The following is a 20,929-nucleotide window of genomic DNA, read 5'->3' as shown; positions in this document are numbered from 1 at the left end:
TTATACTAACAACAACGTAAAATGTAAATGCTTCTATTTTAAAATACTGTTGTTTTGGCGTATGTAAAGGTTTTTTGTTTGTTTTATTGTTTGTTTGTTCTGGTGTACATATTTTTTTTGTCCTGGTTTGTGTTTAATGTGAATAGCAGACAAATATTAAAAGTAAAACATTTCTCAGAAATACTAACCAGTAATAAATGGCATGACTTTGGCATGACTCCAGCTGCACAGGATTCACCACCTGGTCCTAAAGTCCGGCACATATTGCATTTATTTGGTTACCTGATTCAACTAATCAATTAATGATCGTTCTTCCTTATCTGATCTGGGTCTGAAAGCAGGGAAAACACTAGCATGTGCAGGCCAGGGGCATTGCTGGACCAGGGTTCATTTCCCAGTTAATTCCAAGAGGCAGTTACAGAGAAACATTCTGCATCCGAACAGCATTGACCTCTTGTGGCTAACAGGAGAACTGACTAATACTATGCTGGTTCTCCTCTTGCACCCAAAACAGCTCTGACAGACGAGGCCTGGACTGCACATGACCCTCTGAAGTATCTGGCACCAAAATGTTAACACCAGATCCTTCAACTCATGCAAGTCGTTGTCTCAATGGGTCAGGTTTCTCCAGCACATCCCATGAGTACTCTGTTAGATTGAGATCAGGGAAAACCATTCCTAAACCTTCCGCTGTAGAAACCCACTTCCATTTTAGAAGGAAGTACCCTTATCATGAACAGGTGTAGTTGGTCTGCAGCAATGTTTGGGTTGGTGGTACTTGTCAAAATAACATCCACAAAAATGTAAGGACTCAAGGTTCTCAGAGCTTCACACTGCCTTCAAACGCTTGCCTTCTTCTTATAGTCTACAGCTACACTGTTCTCCAATAGCTTTTTAAAATCTATTTGCCCTCCATTATCTCTTTTGGCCTTTATTCCCCATGTGCACCATCAGGCAGAACATTATAACCACCTGCCTAATATTGTGTTGGTCCCCCTTTTTGCTGCTAAAACAGTTCTGACCTGTAGAGCATCAACAGCAGTAACTTCTTCAGTAATTTGAGCTACAAGAGCTCATCTGTTGAATCGGACCACATGGACCAGCCTTTGCTCCCCACGTGCATCAATGAGCCTCGGCCGGTTCACCGCTGTTCCTTCCATTAAGCACTTTTGATAGATTCTGACCACTGCAGACTGGGAACACCAAAAGAGCTGCAGTTTCTAGACATCAAAATTTGTCAAACAAACTCGCTCAAATCCTTACGCTCGCCCATTTTTTCCTGCTTCTAACACGTCAACTTTGATTATAAAAGTTTACTTGCTGCCTGATATATCCACCCACTAACAGGTGCCATGATGAAGAGATAATCAGTGTTATTTACTTCACCGCTCATACTATTATGCCTAATCGATTTATATCAATGAGCCTTAGGTGTTTTTAAACCAGTTGCTGGGACACCCATTGTTATTTCCTTGGACCATTACACCCAACAAGACATTTTTGAAAAATGCTCTAATGTAAACGTCTAGCCGTCTAGACAACACAATATGTTCCTTATATCCTTACACTTGTGTATTTTTTCTGCTTCCAACACATCGACTTTGATCTCTCCATGCTCACCTGTTATGAGTGCTATAACTGATCTAGGGACTTAATTAAATCATGATTAATGCATTAATATACATTATTTGGATAAAAGTATTGGGACAGCTGACTTTTCCAGCCAAATATAGTTCTTCCACAAACTGTTACCCCAAAGCTGGAGACACACAATTGTATCAATCAGCATGACAGTGCCCCTGTGCACAAAACAAACACAATGGAGATCTGCTATACATGGGTTGGAGTGAAAGATCTCCTGCTAAAGAGCTTCAACCCTATTGAACACCTTGGGGATGAATGTGAACGGCAAATGCCCCCCAGGCCTCCTCACCTCACCTACATCAGCACCTGGCTTTACTAAAGTCCATGTGGTTGAATGGGCAAAAATCCCCAAAAGTATACTTTAATATCTGGTGTAACATATTCCCAGAAGAATGGAGACTGTTATGACTGCAAACGGGGAGTCGATGTGGAACGCACATAGGGTCAGGTGTCTGTAAAATGTTGTCCATGTAGTGTTTATAACACAAGTGTCCCTCTTTAATAAATACATTAGACTAAAGTTATCATGCCATCGTCCAATTGAACCAGTTTGCAGTTTATATTTTGCAGTCATGCAAATTATAAATATCGCTATTTTTCCCTCTGTGGTAAAAACCAAAAAAAGATAAACTAAATGATAGATAAACTATATATTATATTTACATTAATAATATATTTCTTTTTGTTATTCCATTATACAGACACAACACACAAACTATTTTAGGTTGTATTGGTTTATATGGTCACTCTGCAGAAGCGTTCATGCTCCATGTCCTTGAGCCCTGTCTGTGTGCAGGTGAAATTTTGCATATCCTTGTGCAAATTCTGTGTGTGTGTGTGTGTGTGTGTGTGTGTGTGTGTGTGTGTGTGTGTGTGTGTGTGTGTGTGTGTGTGTGTGTAAGTGTATCTCAGTTAGGATTAGATGCACTAGTATCTACCCTACAGCTATATAGCTATGCCTATCAGATTCCATTTTTCAATGAGTGGGTGTTCTCCAAGAAAAAAAAAGTAGATCTCTGTGCGATCCGATCCGCAGTGCCTGAGCCGTGTGTATCAGCAGTGGGACTGTCTTTTTTTTCTTTCATATCTGGTCCTGGAGGAGGTGGTGGCCTGTCTAAGCCTCTGCCAGGTGTGTGTACGCTCTTCTCCTGCTGTCCCATGGGAGGAGGGGCCTGTCGCTTCTCTCATTTCCCTGGCAAATGCTGTCACCAGTTCCCCCTTCTAGTCACAAGTCCTACTGATCTCTGCAACACAAGCAGCGAGCAGACACGGGATCTGTCGCGGCCGTCATGAATCTGCTCCTATGTGCCATGCTCATCATCTCAGGTAAGATGATAAGATCTTAAGGAGGCCTTGAAGAATCAAGTTTTTGTTTATGTTCTATGGCCAACTTTGTAGATGAAAGGGAATCTTCTATACTGATGAGTTGATGTTATTTAGAGATTTTATACATATCTATATATATTGGATCATATTTTATATTATAAATATAGCAAAATTAAATTGTATATCTTTTTTTTTCTCTGATAACTATATATATATATATATATATATATATATATATATATATATATATATATATATATATATATATATATATATTTTTTTTTTATTTATTTTTTTTTATAACATGTTCTATGCACAAACTAAATTCTCACCCGAACTCAAGTAAAGTTCCTGTTTCTCCTCAGCCATCACTTGTTGCACAATCCATCACAAGATCTTCTTGTTTCTGTTTTGATGCAATCCATTTATTTTTCTGCTTGGAATGCCATCGAATTCCAGCTCAACAATCTCCTGTGCGAACAGCTACATATGACTTACTCGAAGGCTTCTTAATTATATGGTTAAAAAACCACGCCTGGACACCTCCTGTCATGGAGATCCCTTAGTCACCACAACAATCTGTGGTTTGTTTGTAGACAACAGGGGCAGAAAGGGCCAAGCACGCTTCATGCTATTTAGCCCAGCATGCAGTCAACAGGGACACACTTCTAGCCTGCAGTCCACTTTTAATCCCTCCCTCCCTTTCTCTTATTCTGTGTAGTGTTATAGGGGTGTTCTTATTTATTATTTAGGACACAACATGAGGCACACAGGACTCTATTGTAATGCACAACATTTTACAGCAAAGTGTGGTCTAATAGTTCTTTCCTAGCAACATATACAGCTCAGCAGCTGTCAGTTAGGTATAGGTAACTGATCTTTCCTTCTCTACACTCCTTCTCTACCATTCACACATGTTAAACATCCAGTCCGACCCCCCCCCCCTCCCTCCCTCCGGCCAATTCCCTACGATGTCACATAATGCGCTTACTCTTCGTAACAATCCAAAAGACTTTTCTCCCTAATACGTTCCTCCGAAGAGCAGTTTAAAACAGGACAGGCGAATGACGTGATCGAATACAGTTCCTTCACATCGCTTTCAGTGTTTGTTCAAAGACCAGTTTTCGCCAAGTGAAAAAGGATCTTATGTTTGGCTACAATAATCCAGTATTGCCTGTCAATATTTGCTCTTGCCAGTTACAGGACCGATCGAGTGAATCCAGCTTGATAGGTGATTAAACTGCAGCATGTGGACAAACAGAATACAAGAACAGGCTGGTTTGAACCTCTTGCATTTTTAATCGCAATCACTCGAAATGCGGCTTTTCATCTTTTACAGCGTGCCATATGTGTCGCACGGAAACAAATAGAAAAGCGAAACCTGCACAGAGTGTCGTTTTTCTAAAATGGACAACATGCAAATTCCGGGTTTGAACTGAAAGAGTTTGAGAGAGTTTCGGTGTGTCCAGAGTTAGATTGTTACGGCTATAGGAACAAAACTGCTTAATTACGGACCTCTGTTGTGTCAAAGAAAAATATTTTGGGTCTCTTCTTGGTGTGGTCAATCAAAAAATGATTCTAAGGTAGAAACCACGGAAGTGGATTAGATCCTGGACTTCTGTTTGGTAAACCATGGGTTTGAATCCTGGCACTGCCAAGCTGTCACTGCTGGGCCCTTGAGCAAGGCCCTTTACCCTTAATTGCTTTACTGTATAACTGAAATAAATGTTAGGAATTGTCAAAATTAAGCCTGAGTAAAAAAAGAAACAGTATTTAAAAGTAAAAAGTTGTTCTATTTAATTTGTCAGTGCCTCGGCATAAAAGTCAACAATGTGATGCATCGTTTAAAAAAATAAATTGCATCTGTAAAAATGTTTTTATTTCTATATCGTTATTAGTAGATTCGCAATACTTTTATTATTTAGAAAGTAGAAAGTGAACAATATTTCGTGACCGATATTTTATATGTAGATCGATTTCTCCTAGCAAATCCGTTTCTCGAGCGTGTTCTCTCTGCACCACTGCTGAGGCGTGTCCTGAGAGTCACACAGAAAGAAAACATAACCTACATTATTTCTGAACGATGTTTTATTTCGGAAAATTACCGGATTCTTTCTGCCACATCTGTCTATGACTTCCTCTTGATGCATGTCATGATGCCTCGGTCACATGTCTTACCTCCATTCGCTCCATTTTATTTTGTTGTATTTATCCGCCACACCTTGAAGGCCGGTCCGTGAAAATATTGTCTGACATTAAACCGGTCCGTGGCGCAAAATAGGTTGGGGACCTCTGACATAGAATACAGATTAACATGGCAGAGGTAGAGCTGTATCTTCCTGCAGACAGAACACTTCATAATCTTTTTTTTTTGCACTACAAAGGCATGTTTGTGAAAGGGGTCATGAGTTAGAAGTCAGAAGGCACTTCAGTAAATTGATGATTTGCTGTCTGTCTAAAACCCCCCCATGTTTGCTACAGTTATGTGCGATGGATTTGTAGTGTATCAACAAAGATAGTTATAATTTTCCAACATATTGTGTATCATTGTGTTTGGGGATTTGGAAGATAATAAGAAAGAAAAAACACATTTAAGCATTTATCTTCGAGATACACATTGTCATTTCTTGCATTAAAATTTATTTACACTCGCGGTTGCCAGTGCCTGAGCCGTGGTTGCCATCAGCAGAATAATCCTGCCTGGGGTTTCACACACGTTTTTGTTTCTTTTCCCAAAGGCGCCAACACAGAGCTCGTTTCGGTGCCTTCCGCTGTGGACGGAGTCCTGGGCAAGTCGCTTTACATACCAGTGGAAAATAAATTCAATAAAGATGAAGTGCAGTTCCAGGGCACCTGGTTTCAGATCAGCCCTGAACTAATTCATCTGGTGACCTTCGACAACAACAGAGCGATCCATGACCTGGTCCTGAAGAAAACAGTGGAGCACATCACTCCACCCAACATCTCTCTGAACTTCACAAGATTGGATGAAGCCGATGAGGGAGATTACAAGCTAACGATCCACATCAACCACAATGGAGTTAATAAATCGGATACTGTCACCAAGAACGTGAGGATTACAGTAAACGGTAAGAATGGCTTTACTTCTATATGACTTGATTACATCACTAAAAATGCCCATCGATCTAAAAACCTCCAGTTTCATATTTATTATATGGAAAGTGGGCTGGTTTTTATTTTGTCTTTCTTTCTTAGTAGGAAGCTTTAAAAGCTTTGTACTTACTCAAAAGCTATTGCACATCTTGGACCGCCGTAGCCTTTATATTTATTTGCTGTACGTGAATACACCTATATATATTTGCATATTAATCTGCACTTGTCAGTTTGCACAATCGCTACTATTTGCACTTCTGGTAGAGGCTAAACTGCATTTATTTGCTGTGTACCTTTGCTATGCAATGGCAATGAAGTTGTATATTGCTAAAAAAGTAAGTAAGACCGATTGAAGCAGTGAAAAAAAATTGGTGGAATAATTTATCTTGTTAGTCAGTACAATTTCAAGAATCTTACGGTTAAGCTTTCTTAACCGTATGCTCAAATTAAAATGTACTGGCACAAGATAGTCAGCTCTGTCTCTTAACATGAATTGACAGCCTTGCTCAGCCTCTTTTCTGCAAAAAAAAGAGGAGGAGCAAATTTATGTTGATACCAGGAAAACCATTTCATTTAATATATGTTACTGTATGTGTGCTGTTGGAGTAAGCTTCCTTTCAAATAATGACCTAAAAACACAAAAGTGTATCACTTGTTAAAAAAGTATACCTTTGAATCTTTCCTTTTCCTTCAGAATGACGTTTTCTAGCTAATTAGAAATTTTGTTCTAGAAAAACACCTTTCTTTTCAGTCCAGTATGGTTTTCTACTAAATTTTTTCATTATCTATAGTAAGTGCTAGTAACTTTTGAGTAATTTCTATTAAAGGGATGGGATTTGATGCATCTCATCAACAGTTGGTGCATTCAACTTGAGACCCTCAAGCATTTGACTTTACCTCAGTTCAAATTCCAATTGGGAAAGTCCACTAGTTCAACATTTGTATATTGAAATCACATGATGTGTTTAGTGATTCAGCTGCAGATTGTTGGCTGATACTGTAGTTTTGTGGAAAAGTGGACAAGTGTAAGGTTTTGAGTGAAGGCTAGTCGACTGGGTCTGAGCATCTCCAAAACTGCAGCTCTTGTGGAATTTTCCTGGTCTGCAGTGGTCAGTATCTATCAAAAGTGGTCCAATAAAGGAACAGTGGTGAACCGGCAACAAGGTCATTCGCGGCCAAGGCTCATTGATGCACATGGGCAGCAAAGGCTGGCCTAACAAATTTCTAAAGAAGGTAATGCTGTTAATGCTCAATGGGTCAGAACTGTTTTTGCAACAAAAGGGGGAGCAACATGATATTAGGTAGGTGGTCATGATGTATTGTCTGATCAGTGTATAGGTTATATTGATTGATAATAATGACTGACATTAGTTATATCTCAAACAGATTTTTCAATTGACCAGTAAACAATCTATGAAATGATGGTGTTTATGATGATGTAAAAGACTAAAGCGCTGCTGCATTGCCCTCTTTGGCTAGAATTGATGTGAGGCTATATCTCAATACCTCCACTATCAAGTGGGTAGACAAAATGACTTGTGGGTAATGAACTAAAAAGAAGTCAACAATTTCATTAAAAATCAAATCTTGAACACTAGTGAAGAACTTACATTACATCGAATTTTTTATTTTTTTTTCTTCCAATTCTACCTTAGGTTTTTGTACATGGTGTTTTTTTGAACCAGGCCCCTTTTTCTTCTCTTAGAGCTTTTTGACCGAGTTGTATTTTATATCTCCTTTCCAGAGCCTCTTTCCATCCCTTTGGTTGAGAAAAGCTCCAAAGGCACGCTTATGGAAGACCAGGACAACGTGACTCTGACATGTACCGTGGAAAAAGGAACGAAGCCCGAGTTTAAATGGTTTCGAAACAACCATCCGGTCAACCCGAGCAAACGTCATGCGTTCTTACAGGACAACAGCATTCTGCAAATCAGCCCAGTGAAGAAGGAAGATATTGGCGAGTACAGTTGTTCGGTCAAAAACCCCATCAGCCATTTTCGAAGTCAGTTCATAGAGCTTAGCGTGTACTGTGAGTATCTCACTTTTCTCTGTTTCCTCTTTCATTTTACAGTTTAATTTCCCAGTTTTACAGTTTAATTTCCCAGTTTAATTTCTCTCATATATCCTCTTCTGTTACATTTCTCCAGTAAATCATTATATGTCATGTCTAGGAAGTTCCTCTTGTCGCATGAGAACTGGGAAATGTTGACACTGTAGTTAAAGAGTTGCGTTTCAATATCACACATGAGTAGGGTTGTAAAATTCCAGGAATAATGAAGACTGGAAACCCACTTTCCATAGGAATTAACGAGTATGAACTGGGAATTAGCAGGTTAGCCTAGAACTTAAATGTAAAAAAATCTTGGAAGATAATTTTGATTAAAACAACCAGATTTAATGCAATTTCAGTTGAATTTCTACCTGCACATTCATCAATCACATGCACACAGCCCACTTACAGCAAGACTACTAGAGGCCAGTGGCGGGCCGTGCATTTAGTGGCCTTCATTGGGGACGTACCCGACTTAATCCACCCCTTAATACCACCACTATTACGTTGCAATTATAGAAACCATCAATACTGTACAAAACCCCAATTTAACCATGCGTGGCATTACAGCGAGAGAGACATTTCACTAATGGAAGGTGAAAACCATTTTACTAAAGCAAGAAACCCAGTTAAGACTCCAAACCTCTACACTACAACCGCAACTGTGCACCTACATCATCTGGAGCAGTTCAACATCAATATTTGTCTAATAACATGACAAAAACATTAAAAATCTAAATAAAATATAATATACTCACCAGAGATTCATACTCATAATTTGCACCACTCCTCAGAGGCTGTAATCCAGTGGTAACACTCGTCTTTAATGGTTTGGAAGTGGAGAACAAACCCTTTTCCGGGCTGAGACAAGCTAGCTAGCTTCGGGGTTGGCCGACCTCCTCATGATCTCTAGCTTTTGCTGTAACCGTTTCCCTCTGACCAACCATTTAGAGGACGGAAAAATGCTGACGCTATTTTGGGCCAGCTAGCTGCCCTGGGAGGCGAATATCAAATCTGATTGGTTAAAGAAACAGACCTGTTGGTAATATTCTCTATGGTAAAAAGGCCTGCAGAACAGACTTTGAAGGCCCTGGGCAGATTAGATTAACATGGCAGCACATAGAGGCTGAAATCTGATTGGACAAACAAAATCTAAAATCCACATACACGTACACGTCTGGAAGCAGTGCAGCCAAGAGAAACACTACGAAATGAAGAGAATAAACTGTTGGGAATAAATAAATACAATTTCATGAAACAAATATTCAAATTTAGGTTGTAAATGTAGGTCACTGTTTCTGATAGTGGTTAGGCCTGCAGAGAAGGCTTTACTGGCCCTGACCGCCCACCACTGCCAGAGGCAGCGTTTGTTTGTTTTTGTTTTTGTTTTGTTTGCCTTTTGAATCAGAGGAGACCCTATATGCAGTGTGCATTCTTGAATCACGTAACACACATAATTTCTTCAAACCTGCACACAAAAAATAAATAAATAAAAATCCATCTTTCACTTAAATTACATAAAATTACATACATATATGTTTAAGGCCTCCTTCTGCTGTGTGTGAGCTATTGTGCAACAAAACTATACTAACAATTAAATCAAATTTAAAAAATATTATTTTTTTTCTAATCTATTATTTTGCATGCATGTCAGCTTATGAGAAAACAAAATGTTTATATTTATGTTTATATATGATGCATTTTATACAAATTTCCTAAAACTATTTTCTGGTAAGTTTCCAACTTAAAATATTTCCAAAACTCCATAGATGAAGTTCCCATGGGAAGTTTCCTGAAATTTACCAGACATTTTATGCCCCTTTGCAACAAGTTTATATGCACATAAGCATCAGCATTTTGTTTTATTACATTAGGTTATACAGAATAAAAAAAAATAATAAGATGTGCTTTTTTAAAAAGCATTTATAAAAATTATAAATGAGATTCTTTTTTTTCCCCTTCTCGTTTAATTTCTATGAGTTTTATGAGTACCATAACTCATAAAAAGGAAGAAAAGCTTGTTGCCCAGATGTCTTGTCTTTTTTCACAGCTATATATAATCATTCCCTCACCCACGTGAAGTTTTTTCTCTCTTGCTAAGTTTGGGAGGAACTGCTTCACTGTCCTCAGTCCTTAAAATTTCCTCCAAGTTTTAAAGTTACAAGTTAAAGTCACAGCTGTGAGGGTTAGAAAAAAAGAATCACTGACAGTGGAGGCTATTTCTGAAACGGCTGAAAGTTCTTCTGAAATCCCTGAGAACAAGTTGTTACTATAAAAAAAACAGTATTAGAACTTTTTAATCAGTTACAATTATTTCAAATTTTTAACATTATTACCATTTTATTTGGATATTTATTTGGATATGTTTGGTTTTCTCAAACATAATAAATCTCCAGTACAGTTTCAGACACATTTTACAGACAAAAGTATTGGGACACTTAGCTTTTAGAGCCATATGTGATTCCAGGAGTCCCAGGAGACTCCTGAGGCAGCTGACGGGTACCGGCAGGCCAAGCGAACTGCAGCCCGGGTGGTTATCGAGGCAAAAACTCGGGCCTGGGAGGAGTTCGGTAAGGCCATGGAGAAGGACTATCGGCTGGCCTCGAAGAGATTCTGGCAAACCGTCCGGCGCCTCAGGAGGGGAAAGCAGTGCCCCACCAATGCTGTTTACAGTAGAGGTGGGGAGCTGTTGACCTCAACTGGGGATGTCGTTGGACGGTGGAAGGAATACTTCGAGGATCTCCTCAATCCCGCCATCACGTCTTCCATTGAGGAAGCAGAGGCTGGGGGCTCAGAGGCGGACTCGTCCATCACCCAAGCTGAAGTCACCGAGGTAGTAAAGAAACTCCTCGGTGGCAAGGCACCGGGGGTGGATGAGATCCGCCCTGAGTACCTCAAGTCTCTGGATGTTGTGGGGCTGTCTTGGCTGACACGCCTCTGCAGCATCGCGTGGCGGTCGGGGACAGTGCCTCTGGAATGGCAGACCGGGGTGGTGGTCCCTCTTTTTAAGAAGGGGGACCGGAGGGTGTGTTCCAACTATAGGGGGATCACACTTCTCAGCCTACCTGGGAAAGTCTATGCCAGGGTACTGGAGAGGAGAATACGGCCGATAGTAGAACCTCGGATTCAGGAGGAACAATGTGGTTTTCGTCCAGGCCGTGGAACACTGGACCAGCTCTATACCCTCTACAGGGTGCTGGAGGGTTCATAGGAGTTTGCCCAACCAGTCCACATGTGCTTTGTGGATTTGGAAAAGGCATTCGACTGTGTCCCTCGCGGCGGCCTGTGGAGAGTGCTCCGGGAGTATGGGATCGGGGGCCCTTTACTAAGGGCTGTCCGGTCCCTGTATGACCGAAGCAGGAGCTTGGTTCGCATTGCCGGCAGTAAGTCAGACTTGTTCCCGGTGCATGTTGGACTCCGGCAGGGCTGCCCTTTGTCACCGGTTCTGTTCATAATTTTTATGGACAGAATTTCTAGGCGCAGCCAGGGGTCGGAGGGTGTCCAGTTTGGTGACGACACGATTTCGTCTTTGCTCTTTGCAGATGATGTTGTCGTGTTGGCTTCATCAGACCAGGGCCTTCAGCATGCACTGGGACGGTTTGCAGCCGAGTGTGAAGCGGCTGGGATGAGAATCAGCACCTCCAAATCCGAGGCCATGGTCCTCAGTCGGAAAAGGGTGGCTTGCCCACTTCAGGTTGGTGGGGAGTTCCTGCCGCAAGTGGAGGAGTTTAAGTATCTTGGGGTTTTGTTCACGAGTGAGAGAAGGGTGGAACGGGAGATTGACAAACGGATCGGTGCAGCTTCTGCAGTAATGCGGTCGATGTACCGGTCTGTCGTGGTGAAGAAGGAGCTGAGCCGCAAGGCAAAACTCTCGATTTACCGGTCAATCTACGTTCCTACTCTCACCTATGGTCATGAGCTCTGGGTCATGACCGAAAGGACAAGATCCCAGATACAGGCGGCCGAAATGTGCTTTCTCTGCAGGGTGGCTGGCCGATCCCTTAGAGATAGGGTGAGAAGCTCAGTCACTCGGGAGGAGCTCAGAGTAGATCCGCTGCTCCTCCACATCGAGAGGGGTCAGCTGAGGTGGCTCAGGCATCTGTTCCGGATGCCTCCTGGACGCCTTCCTGGGAAGGTGTTCCGGGCGCGTCCCACTGGGAGGAGACCCCGGGGAAGACCTAGGACACGCTGGAGAGTCTATGTCTCCCGGCTGGCCTGGGAACGCCTTGGTGTCCCCCCGAAGAGCTGGAAGAAGTGTCTAGGGAGAGGGAAGTCTGGGCATTTTTGCTTAGACTGCTGCCCCCGCGACCCGGCATCGGATAAGCGGGAGAAGATGGATGGATGGATGTGATTCCACACCAAACTCTTACCACAAAGTTAGAGGCACACAATAATCCCTGTACTTGAACGAGGAGACTCAGACCAGTTCCAGCATGACAATACTCATAAAAGCAAACTCCATGAAAATATGCTTTATGTGGTTTAGAGAGTAAGATCTCAACCCTCCAAACACCTTTGGGATGTATGTGAATGCACCCCAGGCCTCCTCCCTTCATCTACATCAGACTTTACTAACACCCTTGTGGCTGAATGAACGTAAATCTCCACAAAATCTAGTGGAAAATCTTCCCAAAAGTCAGGTGTCCACAACAACTTTTGTCTATATAATGTTGGTTAAAGTGATGGACAGTAAGGAAGTAAATGTAATTTGTTACTGTAATTAAGTAGCTTTTTCATGTATCTGTACTTTACTGAAGAATTTCCATTTGTTAAGACTTTATCTTTTATTTTAACTACATTTTGTAAAATCAGTCGTTACTTTTTATTTAGGAGAGGATAAAAATCTGATTGGCGAGCCACCAATCAGGGTCATTCTCTTTTGAGCTGGTTTTGATTGGCGCTTGGTGTATCTGCTTATCACCAACATACAGTTCAGCATCAGTTCAACATCAAGCAGAACATTTTGAGAGGAATAAATGATGGAAGAAACTCCAGACTCGAACTCAACACAACACCAGTGGCCTTATGCGTGTGATTTTTTTATTTTTTATTATTTTTTTTATTGAGTTACAAAGAAGGTTTTGAGCTCATGATCATTGAAATAGAAATCAATCAGTGTTTGACTCATTAATATTATTCTATTAATAGATCAGTGTGCTGGGAGTCACATTAGTGCCTTTTCACATAGTTGAGTTTTGTGACAAAAATAAACATTATAGCCATAATAAATAACAGTACTTCGGACACAAGTACATTTGAAGGCAAATACTTTTGTACTTTTAGTCAAGTGACAGGTTAAAGGGACACTTTTTCTTTCACTGGAGTCATATTTTACCTCGTGTGTAATTCGTTCACAACTGGTGGGTTGTTTTCCACGTCTTTCATGTGCTGGAATAACAACATGTAGTGTGTGTTGTAGTTTTAGATGCTACAGAAGTTTTAGTTGAATGAGATCAATTTTAGAATTTATATCTTTCTGTTCTCTTTGAGGTCTGTTCTCTAGAATGTCCTGGTCTAGTTTAGTCCCTGACTTACATTGGAGATGCGCTGTGTAAAATGACCCCATCGTAACTTAAAAATATCGTAAGTTGAGACACGGCCTAAACTACCCAGGTGATGGAGAGCGATGAGCTGAAAATTGGTTTTAGTAACATGAAAAACACAGAAAAGAAACACACTTTAAAACAGAGACAACTGAAATCTTTCGACTAGTGGCAGCATCCCAAAAAATAATACAATTAAAATGCCACACGAAAATTAAAAAATGTTTGACATGTTTTCCATATCGCAATCGTCATCATAAGATAAAAAAAAAAAAACACACGTCAAACCATCGTAACTCGGAGACTAAATATTTGTATGCAGTTAGAAATGACTTATAGCTGATGTTATGTTAAGGTCCCCAAGCTATTAATAAAGAGCAATAATTCACAAATGCAATGCACAAATAAAAAAATTTAAAAAGGGTAATACTCGATAAAATATTTTGGTTTACATACATTGTCTCGTTCTGATTGTTCTGATTCGTTTGCGAGTGTTTTAGTAGAAAACTCTATAGGGGGAACTGGTGAAGGCTCTGGGTTACTGATCAGAAGGTTGGGGAGGTTCAAGTTCTTAGCATCGCCAAGCTGCCACACTTTGGGCCCTTGAGCAAGGCGCTTAACCCTCTGTGCTCCAGGCGTGCTATATCATATCTGACCCAGTTCTCTGACCCCATTTTCCTCACATCCCTGGGAAATGCAAAGAAAGAATTTCTTATGTGATTGTGGAGATATTTATCTAGCATTTACAGTAGGAGTCTCCATTGTCTGGATAAGTTTTCCATCACATGAAGGGAGAGAAGACTTTTTTTACTTTCTCGGTAAGATGAAAGGTTGCGTATGATCTCTATGAGAAAGGAGATAATGAGGGGAAAGACTATCGTGACTATATAATAAGTGATCAGATCTTGGAACTTTGTTTTACAGACATTTTGCAGCATTATTGCATTAAAACAGTGTTGAATGTTATTCTTGAACGAATGAAAAAGCCCCGGTGTTGATTAGAACCGGAGTAAAAGCATTCAAATGGTTGTGTTTTTCTTTGCATTCGCATTAATTTAAGTTCTTACGTGACTTCAGGTGTTTTCATTGTATCAATGTTAAATAATTCAGTAACTATAATAATAATAACAATGATATTCTTTATTTTATATACCAGTTACATCTCAGAACACTCCCCAATTATAAAAGAAGAAAAAAAGAGTACAAATAAAATATGTAAATAAAATAAACACCACAAATTTATCCTTAAAAAAAAAAAGGTTTTGAGCGCAGATTAAAATACATAAAAGATTCAACCTGTATAATCTCAATGGGTAGAGAATTACACAGTTTTCCCCCCATAGAACGTAAATGGGAAGGAGGAACATCTAAAAAACCAGAATCGGTGTAGAAAGTTGTGACAAATAATTAGGTGCAATACCATGTAGGACCATACAGGTCAGCATAAGAATTTTAAAATCAATCCAGAATCTGACAATGCGGTGACTCCAAACGCTGAAGAAAAACCACGGTAACTGCTGTAATTATGATTAATGTGATTAATGTTAATGAGTGTCTTCACCTCCTTTAGATGGCCCCTACAACTTAGAAGTAAACTGTGAACAGGGTCTGAAAATCGGCGAGGTGTTCACCGTAAATCAGGGCGAGATGGTGTCTTTCGATTGCCTGGCTGACTCGAACCCTCCCAACACATGCGTATGGATTTCCAGACGTGACAACAACACGGAGGTTCTCATGACCGGCCCTCGCTTCGAAGTGGCGTCTCACAATTTGGGCCACGCTTCAAAGTTCTCGTGCCGGGCTTTTAACAACGTCACCAATAAACAGGACGAGACTCATTTCACGCTGGTGGTGGCCAATCTCGGCAAAGGTATAGATTAAAGGGTGATATTTATTCGAACGCTCATCAATATGCAATATGTTTGATTGCTTGCATTGGAGAGGGAGATTTCCCAGTCAAGGCTCAAAGGGGGTCTAATGATTCTGATGATTTGACAGCAAGCATCTGATAAGTGTGCTGTGTTTGCTTGCTAGTTTTTTTTTTCAGTTGCTAGGCACGTATCTCAATACCTTATGAGAAATGTGTGCTGCATGGAAAGTAAATAGAGGCTGACAGCTGTTCCAAGAGCCTGCTGGGGTTGTTTTGTTTTTAAACAGCATTTAAATTTCACACCTTTTTACTTTCACTCCTATTACAAGTAGTTATTCAGATTTGGATGTTGGATGTTCTTAGTGCAACGTGCGACTTATAGTAGAGCATATCATTTTTCTGTTAATATTTTTTTCGACACCTTTTTTAATGTTTTGTTCCATTTGTATGCCATTTATTCTAGCGTTAACCCCAAACCACGCCAATTATAAGCTCTTATATAATTAGATTTATGTAGTAATTAAAACTAAATAAATCATATAATTATTTTATATATATATATATATATTTTGTCCAAAATCTGTTGCCAGGCAAAGAAAATCTTGTCCAGGAGGAATCCGCAGTGTCCTTCCTAACCCTCATCGGGATCTTCGCTTTACTCATTATCGTCTGCATGCTGGTTCTGCTGTTAAGGAAGTCGTGCCATGCGAAAAAAGGTACCTCTGAGCCACACCTCGCTTTGTGCGGATGCACGTACACACGTCACTAAAAGTTTTATATAGAAAGTCTCACCACAGTCAAGCTGATCTGCGATTCGAGTTGACAAAATGATTGCTTTATGCGTACAAGTCTTTTCCATATTAGGGCCAGTTCATGAACAATTGTGGAGATTTTGATTTTAATGCTGCCTTATATGACTATCATATCATATCTGATGATGTGTTTCTTCTTCTATAGTGTTTATGAAAATCTACAGCAGGTAAGAAACCCAGGGTTCGATTTAATATTTACACAGGGACGTATTTTCTATTGTTTACTCTGTGGTTAAATGATGTCTGGTTTTGGCTTCTCTGTATTTAGGCCTATCCCAGAACAGAGAGGTTTGCATCGCTCAGGTAAGCACCCTGCATGATTTATTCACTAGACAAGTGTGTGTGTGTGTGTGTGTGTGTGTGTGTGTGTGTGTGTGTGTGTGTGTGTGTGTGTGTGTGTGTGTGTGTGTGTGTGTGTATGTGTGTGTTGTTAATCAGTGATGTGTACATAGCTCCTGGTCACACAGACACATTAAGACCATTTTATCAGCTTCAAAACTAATAAGCACAATTCCAGGGTGCAGTGAGAGCTGTACATATTTGAGGAAGCAGGAAGACGTCAGTTTCGGTGTCTGTACAGTTAAAGTCAGTGTGAGAAGTTTGCTTTCGATGAAAGCAGAGAGCTTGTTTTTCCACGTAAAGCGAAAGCAGTGAATAGACATGTAAACAAGGACTGAAAGCACAGGTAGTACAGAGGAAGAAGGATGATACTAATATTAAGTACAAACTGAAATGTAACAGTAATACATTCCATTGTAATAATAAGAATAATAATCCGAATTATAATTCGCATAGTGCCATAAAAATAAAAAATGATTGCAATACCACATTTCTTTTTTTAAATACTTTTAAATTTTCATTCATTTGCTTTATAAAATGTGCAATATCACTTTTATTTATTTTATTTTATTTTTATTATTATTATTATTTTTATTTTTTATTTTTTTTTGTAAAAAAAGATTTGCAAATGAAAACTTCTTTCACCAAAACTAATTCTTGGAAGTGCAAACATACTTGATGTTTAAAACTCTTTCTAAATTCTGATTCTGGATCCGAACCAGCAGAAAACCAATATTCTTTAATTCATGAGATAACATTTAGAATAATTAGCAGTTTTCAACAACAATAATTGATATAATAAAATTTTGAATTGCATTATTTTATTGATCATTTATGAGTATTAATGTTCTGATTATTATAAATCCATAACATTAATAAACATGCAAGTATTATTTCATTTAATTGTTCATTTGTTTGTTGGAACATCCTGTATATTAGCCATAAAACAAACAAACAAACAAAACTCCAGAACGATGGCAAAATATGAAAAAAATTTAAATAAAATATTTAAAAGTATATAAAAGATTGATTTTTTTTAAGAGATACAATATTTCACATTTTTGTTTGTTGACAATTTAATTAAATGAAACCAGGCTGATTCTGTACACTGATTCAGGCTGAAGTCTGATTCTTTAAAATGTAATGACATTATTATAATATATTAATACCAAAAGTCTCAAGTTTACTGACTGTTGCCTGATCCTTTAGAGCAGCGGTCCCAAACCTTTTTTTTGCACCATGGACCAGTTTCAAGACAATTTTTCCATGAACTGGGAATATGTATATGTATATATCAATCAGGCATAACATAACATTATGACTACCTGCCTAATATTATGTTGGTTTGTTGTTTGCTGCCAAAACAGTTGTGACCCATCGAACATTAACAGCATTAACTTCCTCAGTAATTTGAGCTACAGGAGCTCGTCTGTTGATTCGTGCATCAATGAGCCTCGGCTGCCCACGACCCTGTCATGACCCTGTCAATCAATTTTCACCACTGTTCCTTCATTGGAGCACTTTTGATAGATACTGACCACTGCAGACCAGAACACCACACAAGAGCTGCAGTTTTGGAGATGCTCTGACCCAGACGTCTAGACGTCACAATTTGTCAAACCAAATGGCTTAAATCCTTAAATTTTTCCTGCTTTAAACACATCAACTTTGAGGAGTAAATGTTCACTTGCTGCCTAATAAATATATCCACCCACTAACAGGTGCCATGATGAAGAGATATTCAATTCAGCACACATACTGTTATAATGTCATAATACCTGATCAAAAAAATAAATAAAATTAAACCAGTAAGAAATAATTCTCGTTCTGGATTTGGTGGTTGCAGACCCCCTGCTATTCAGTATTTTATATTGTGCCTGTGATTTATTCTCTTTATTATTTTCTTCTGTTAGGTCATGAGGATGCCACTGAAGATTTTGGCATCTATGAGTTTGTTTCCATACCTGGGAAAATGGAGTCCAGGGAGGTTAGTCATCTATTCTGTACTTTTATTCGGGATGTAACCAAATACAGATACAGATTAAACAGATAATGTGTTCTATATGAACATACACACTTAATTGCCAAAAGTATTGGGTCACCTAGTCATAAGTTTGGTATGTGATTTTTGAGCATCGCATTCCACATTTAGTGCCAATTTGCTTTTATAATTCCCATTAATTAAATGTTCCACTAGATTATGGAGTGTGCTTATGGATATTTGTGTTCATCAGTCGTGTTACAAAAATCAGGTACTGATGTAGGTGAGGTGAGGAGACCTGGGTTGCAGTCAGCTTTTCAATTCATCCCAAAGGTGTTCAGTAGGGATGAGATCAGAGCTCTATAGCAGGCCACTCAAGAGCTTCCTCTCCAAACCATGTAAACCAGATCTTCAAGAAGCTCACTTTGTGCACAGGGGCATTGCCATGCTGGAACAGGTTTGGGTTTCAAGTTCAAGTGAATGCAAAATTGTATTATAGCGCATCTAAAGACATCCTGTACATTTGAGTGCCTCCAGCTTTGGAAAAGAACCACATATTGCAGGAAAGGTCAGGTGACCCAATACTTTTGGCAATATAGTGTAGGTGGACTATTCTTTGAGAAACTTGATGGAAGGGGAGAGAGGGCAGTTGGATTTAGAGTGTATTCCTATTTGGATCCATCAGGATGAAAAACGTTGAAAATGAGATTAAAATCCAGTTGTACAAACCTCTTTAGTTCAGCCTAATTATTAACCTGGGTGATGTAGCTGTGGTTTAGGGACACACTGTGCTCACAGTACTGACATTTCTTCCTCAAGTGACTTTTCTGCTCTGTTTTTTTCCATGAAAGAAAGAAAAAATCCCTAGCCACTGCAATCGGGTTAAAATCTATATATCGATACAGACAGCAATGCAGACAAATACAGATGGAGATACCAGTAAAGTCTTAGACACTTAGCATGCACGGATCTGCCGTTCTGTAATGTCCTCTTTATTTTCCCCAGGCGTCATGCAGATCTCTGACACGGCTCGATTCATCACGAGATTTGCATACCACCATCTATGATGTCATCAAGCATGTTCCTGAAACTCCCACACTGAGCCTGTTGAAGTGAGCGGCAGGTTCAATGGAAACAACAAAACAAAATAACAAGGAGGGTTTATGGGAGAAGTGTTTCTGCAAAGACTTTAAAAAAAGAATAAAATTTTTTTTAAAAAGCAATGAAAAAAAGACAAAACTGGCGATGCTGGTCAATGCCATGGTTTCTTTATTTCTTCCTAGCATCACTTAATTATGGTTTTACTCGTTTAACATTTGATAATCTACAACCCTTGAATGAAGTAGGAATGGGAATTCCAATCCAATGCTAAATATCGTGAGATATTTATTCACAACCTATTTTCACCAGGGTCCCCGTTTTTTTGTATATAGCCTTTCTTGGTTTTATTGTTTTTCATTACCGTTATTTTCCTCTTCATTCTCGCTCACGTTCAGCTTTAGTGGTATTACTGGATATCTGAAAAGCTTCGTAATCATTCTGACTTATACGTTTCCAGCTTAACTGATACCTGAGAGTATTTATATATTTATACAGCAATATCAAATGCAGGCTAGCCACTGCTTCATCTGTCAAGCATGTAAATATAGGCAAATGTTTTTGTTTTTTTGTTTTTTCTTCCTAATACTGTATTTTTTTGCACACTGCAGTGACATTATATCTGTGGTATATGTCATCGAATTATCTGTATATTATCTATTGCGAATGCAATTGATTGCTAATGTTCACAGTGTATAAGAGGAAAAAAATGTGCTCTTTATTTTGAAAATAAAGATTTATTCATGTTGCATGTCGACTTCATTTTATTAACACGCTGTTAAATTTATAATTCTGATTGGTCACACTGATGTTTTTACACCAGCTGCTCTGGGGGGTTTTATGGTGGGCAAGTTTTTTCTTTTTTCATTTAAGAAAAGCGAGGTTGACTCGCACATGACAAAAAACTGATTAGAGAACTGTTTATAGCTGCTATAACATAAGTGATATAAAAAATAAACATTGATTTCAAGACAGTACCATGCCGTTAAACACACTACGATTGCAAAGAAAAATTTATTTTACTTTTATTAATAAAAAAGGGCAAAAAAAAATTTGTTAAAATAGAGATACACCAATATACACACAGCGGTAAAATATATAAAAGTGAAAGTGTCCCTTTAAATTTTTACTTGAGTAACAGTACAAACGTAT

General features: G+C 39.1%; 1 protein-coding gene across 2 annotated transcripts; it reads left to right on the top strand.

Moving 5' to 3' along the window:
- Nucleotides 1-519: 519 nt before the first annotated feature.
- On the top strand, nucleotides 520-20,528 carry hepacam2 (HEPACAM family member 2). Of its 2 annotated transcripts, XM_083523745.1 has the most exons (10): nucleotides 520-596; nucleotides 2,747-2,970; nucleotides 5,709-6,059; nucleotides 7,829-8,113; nucleotides 15,248-15,547; nucleotides 16,138-16,263; nucleotides 16,505-16,526; nucleotides 16,628-16,662; nucleotides 18,612-18,685; nucleotides 19,685-20,528. In XM_083523745.1, the coding sequence occupies exons 2-10, from the start codon at nucleotides 2,934-2,936 to the stop codon at nucleotides 19,793-19,795; spliced, it is 1,341 nt and encodes a 446-aa protein (XP_083379871.1). In that variant the 5' UTR covers nucleotides 520-596; nucleotides 2,747-2,933; the 3' UTR covers nucleotides 19,796-20,528. The 2 variants fall into 2 exon arrangements, with proteins under 2 accessions (XP_083379871.1, XP_083379870.1); XM_083523744.1 differs by lacking the exon at nucleotides 520-596 and having other exon boundaries at nucleotides 2,343-2,970.
- The last annotated feature ends 401 nt before the right edge of the window (nucleotides 20,529-20,929 follow it).

The sequence above is a fragment of the Silurus aristotelis genome, assembly GCF_946808225.1.
Source record: "Silurus aristotelis genome assembly, chromosome: 21".
NCBI classification, from domain to species: domain Eukaryota; kingdom Metazoa; phylum Chordata; class Actinopteri; order Siluriformes; family Siluridae; genus Silurus; species Silurus aristotelis.
The sequence above is the reverse complement of the archived record's forward strand: the minus strand, read 5'-3'. Positions and strand labels throughout refer to the sequence as shown.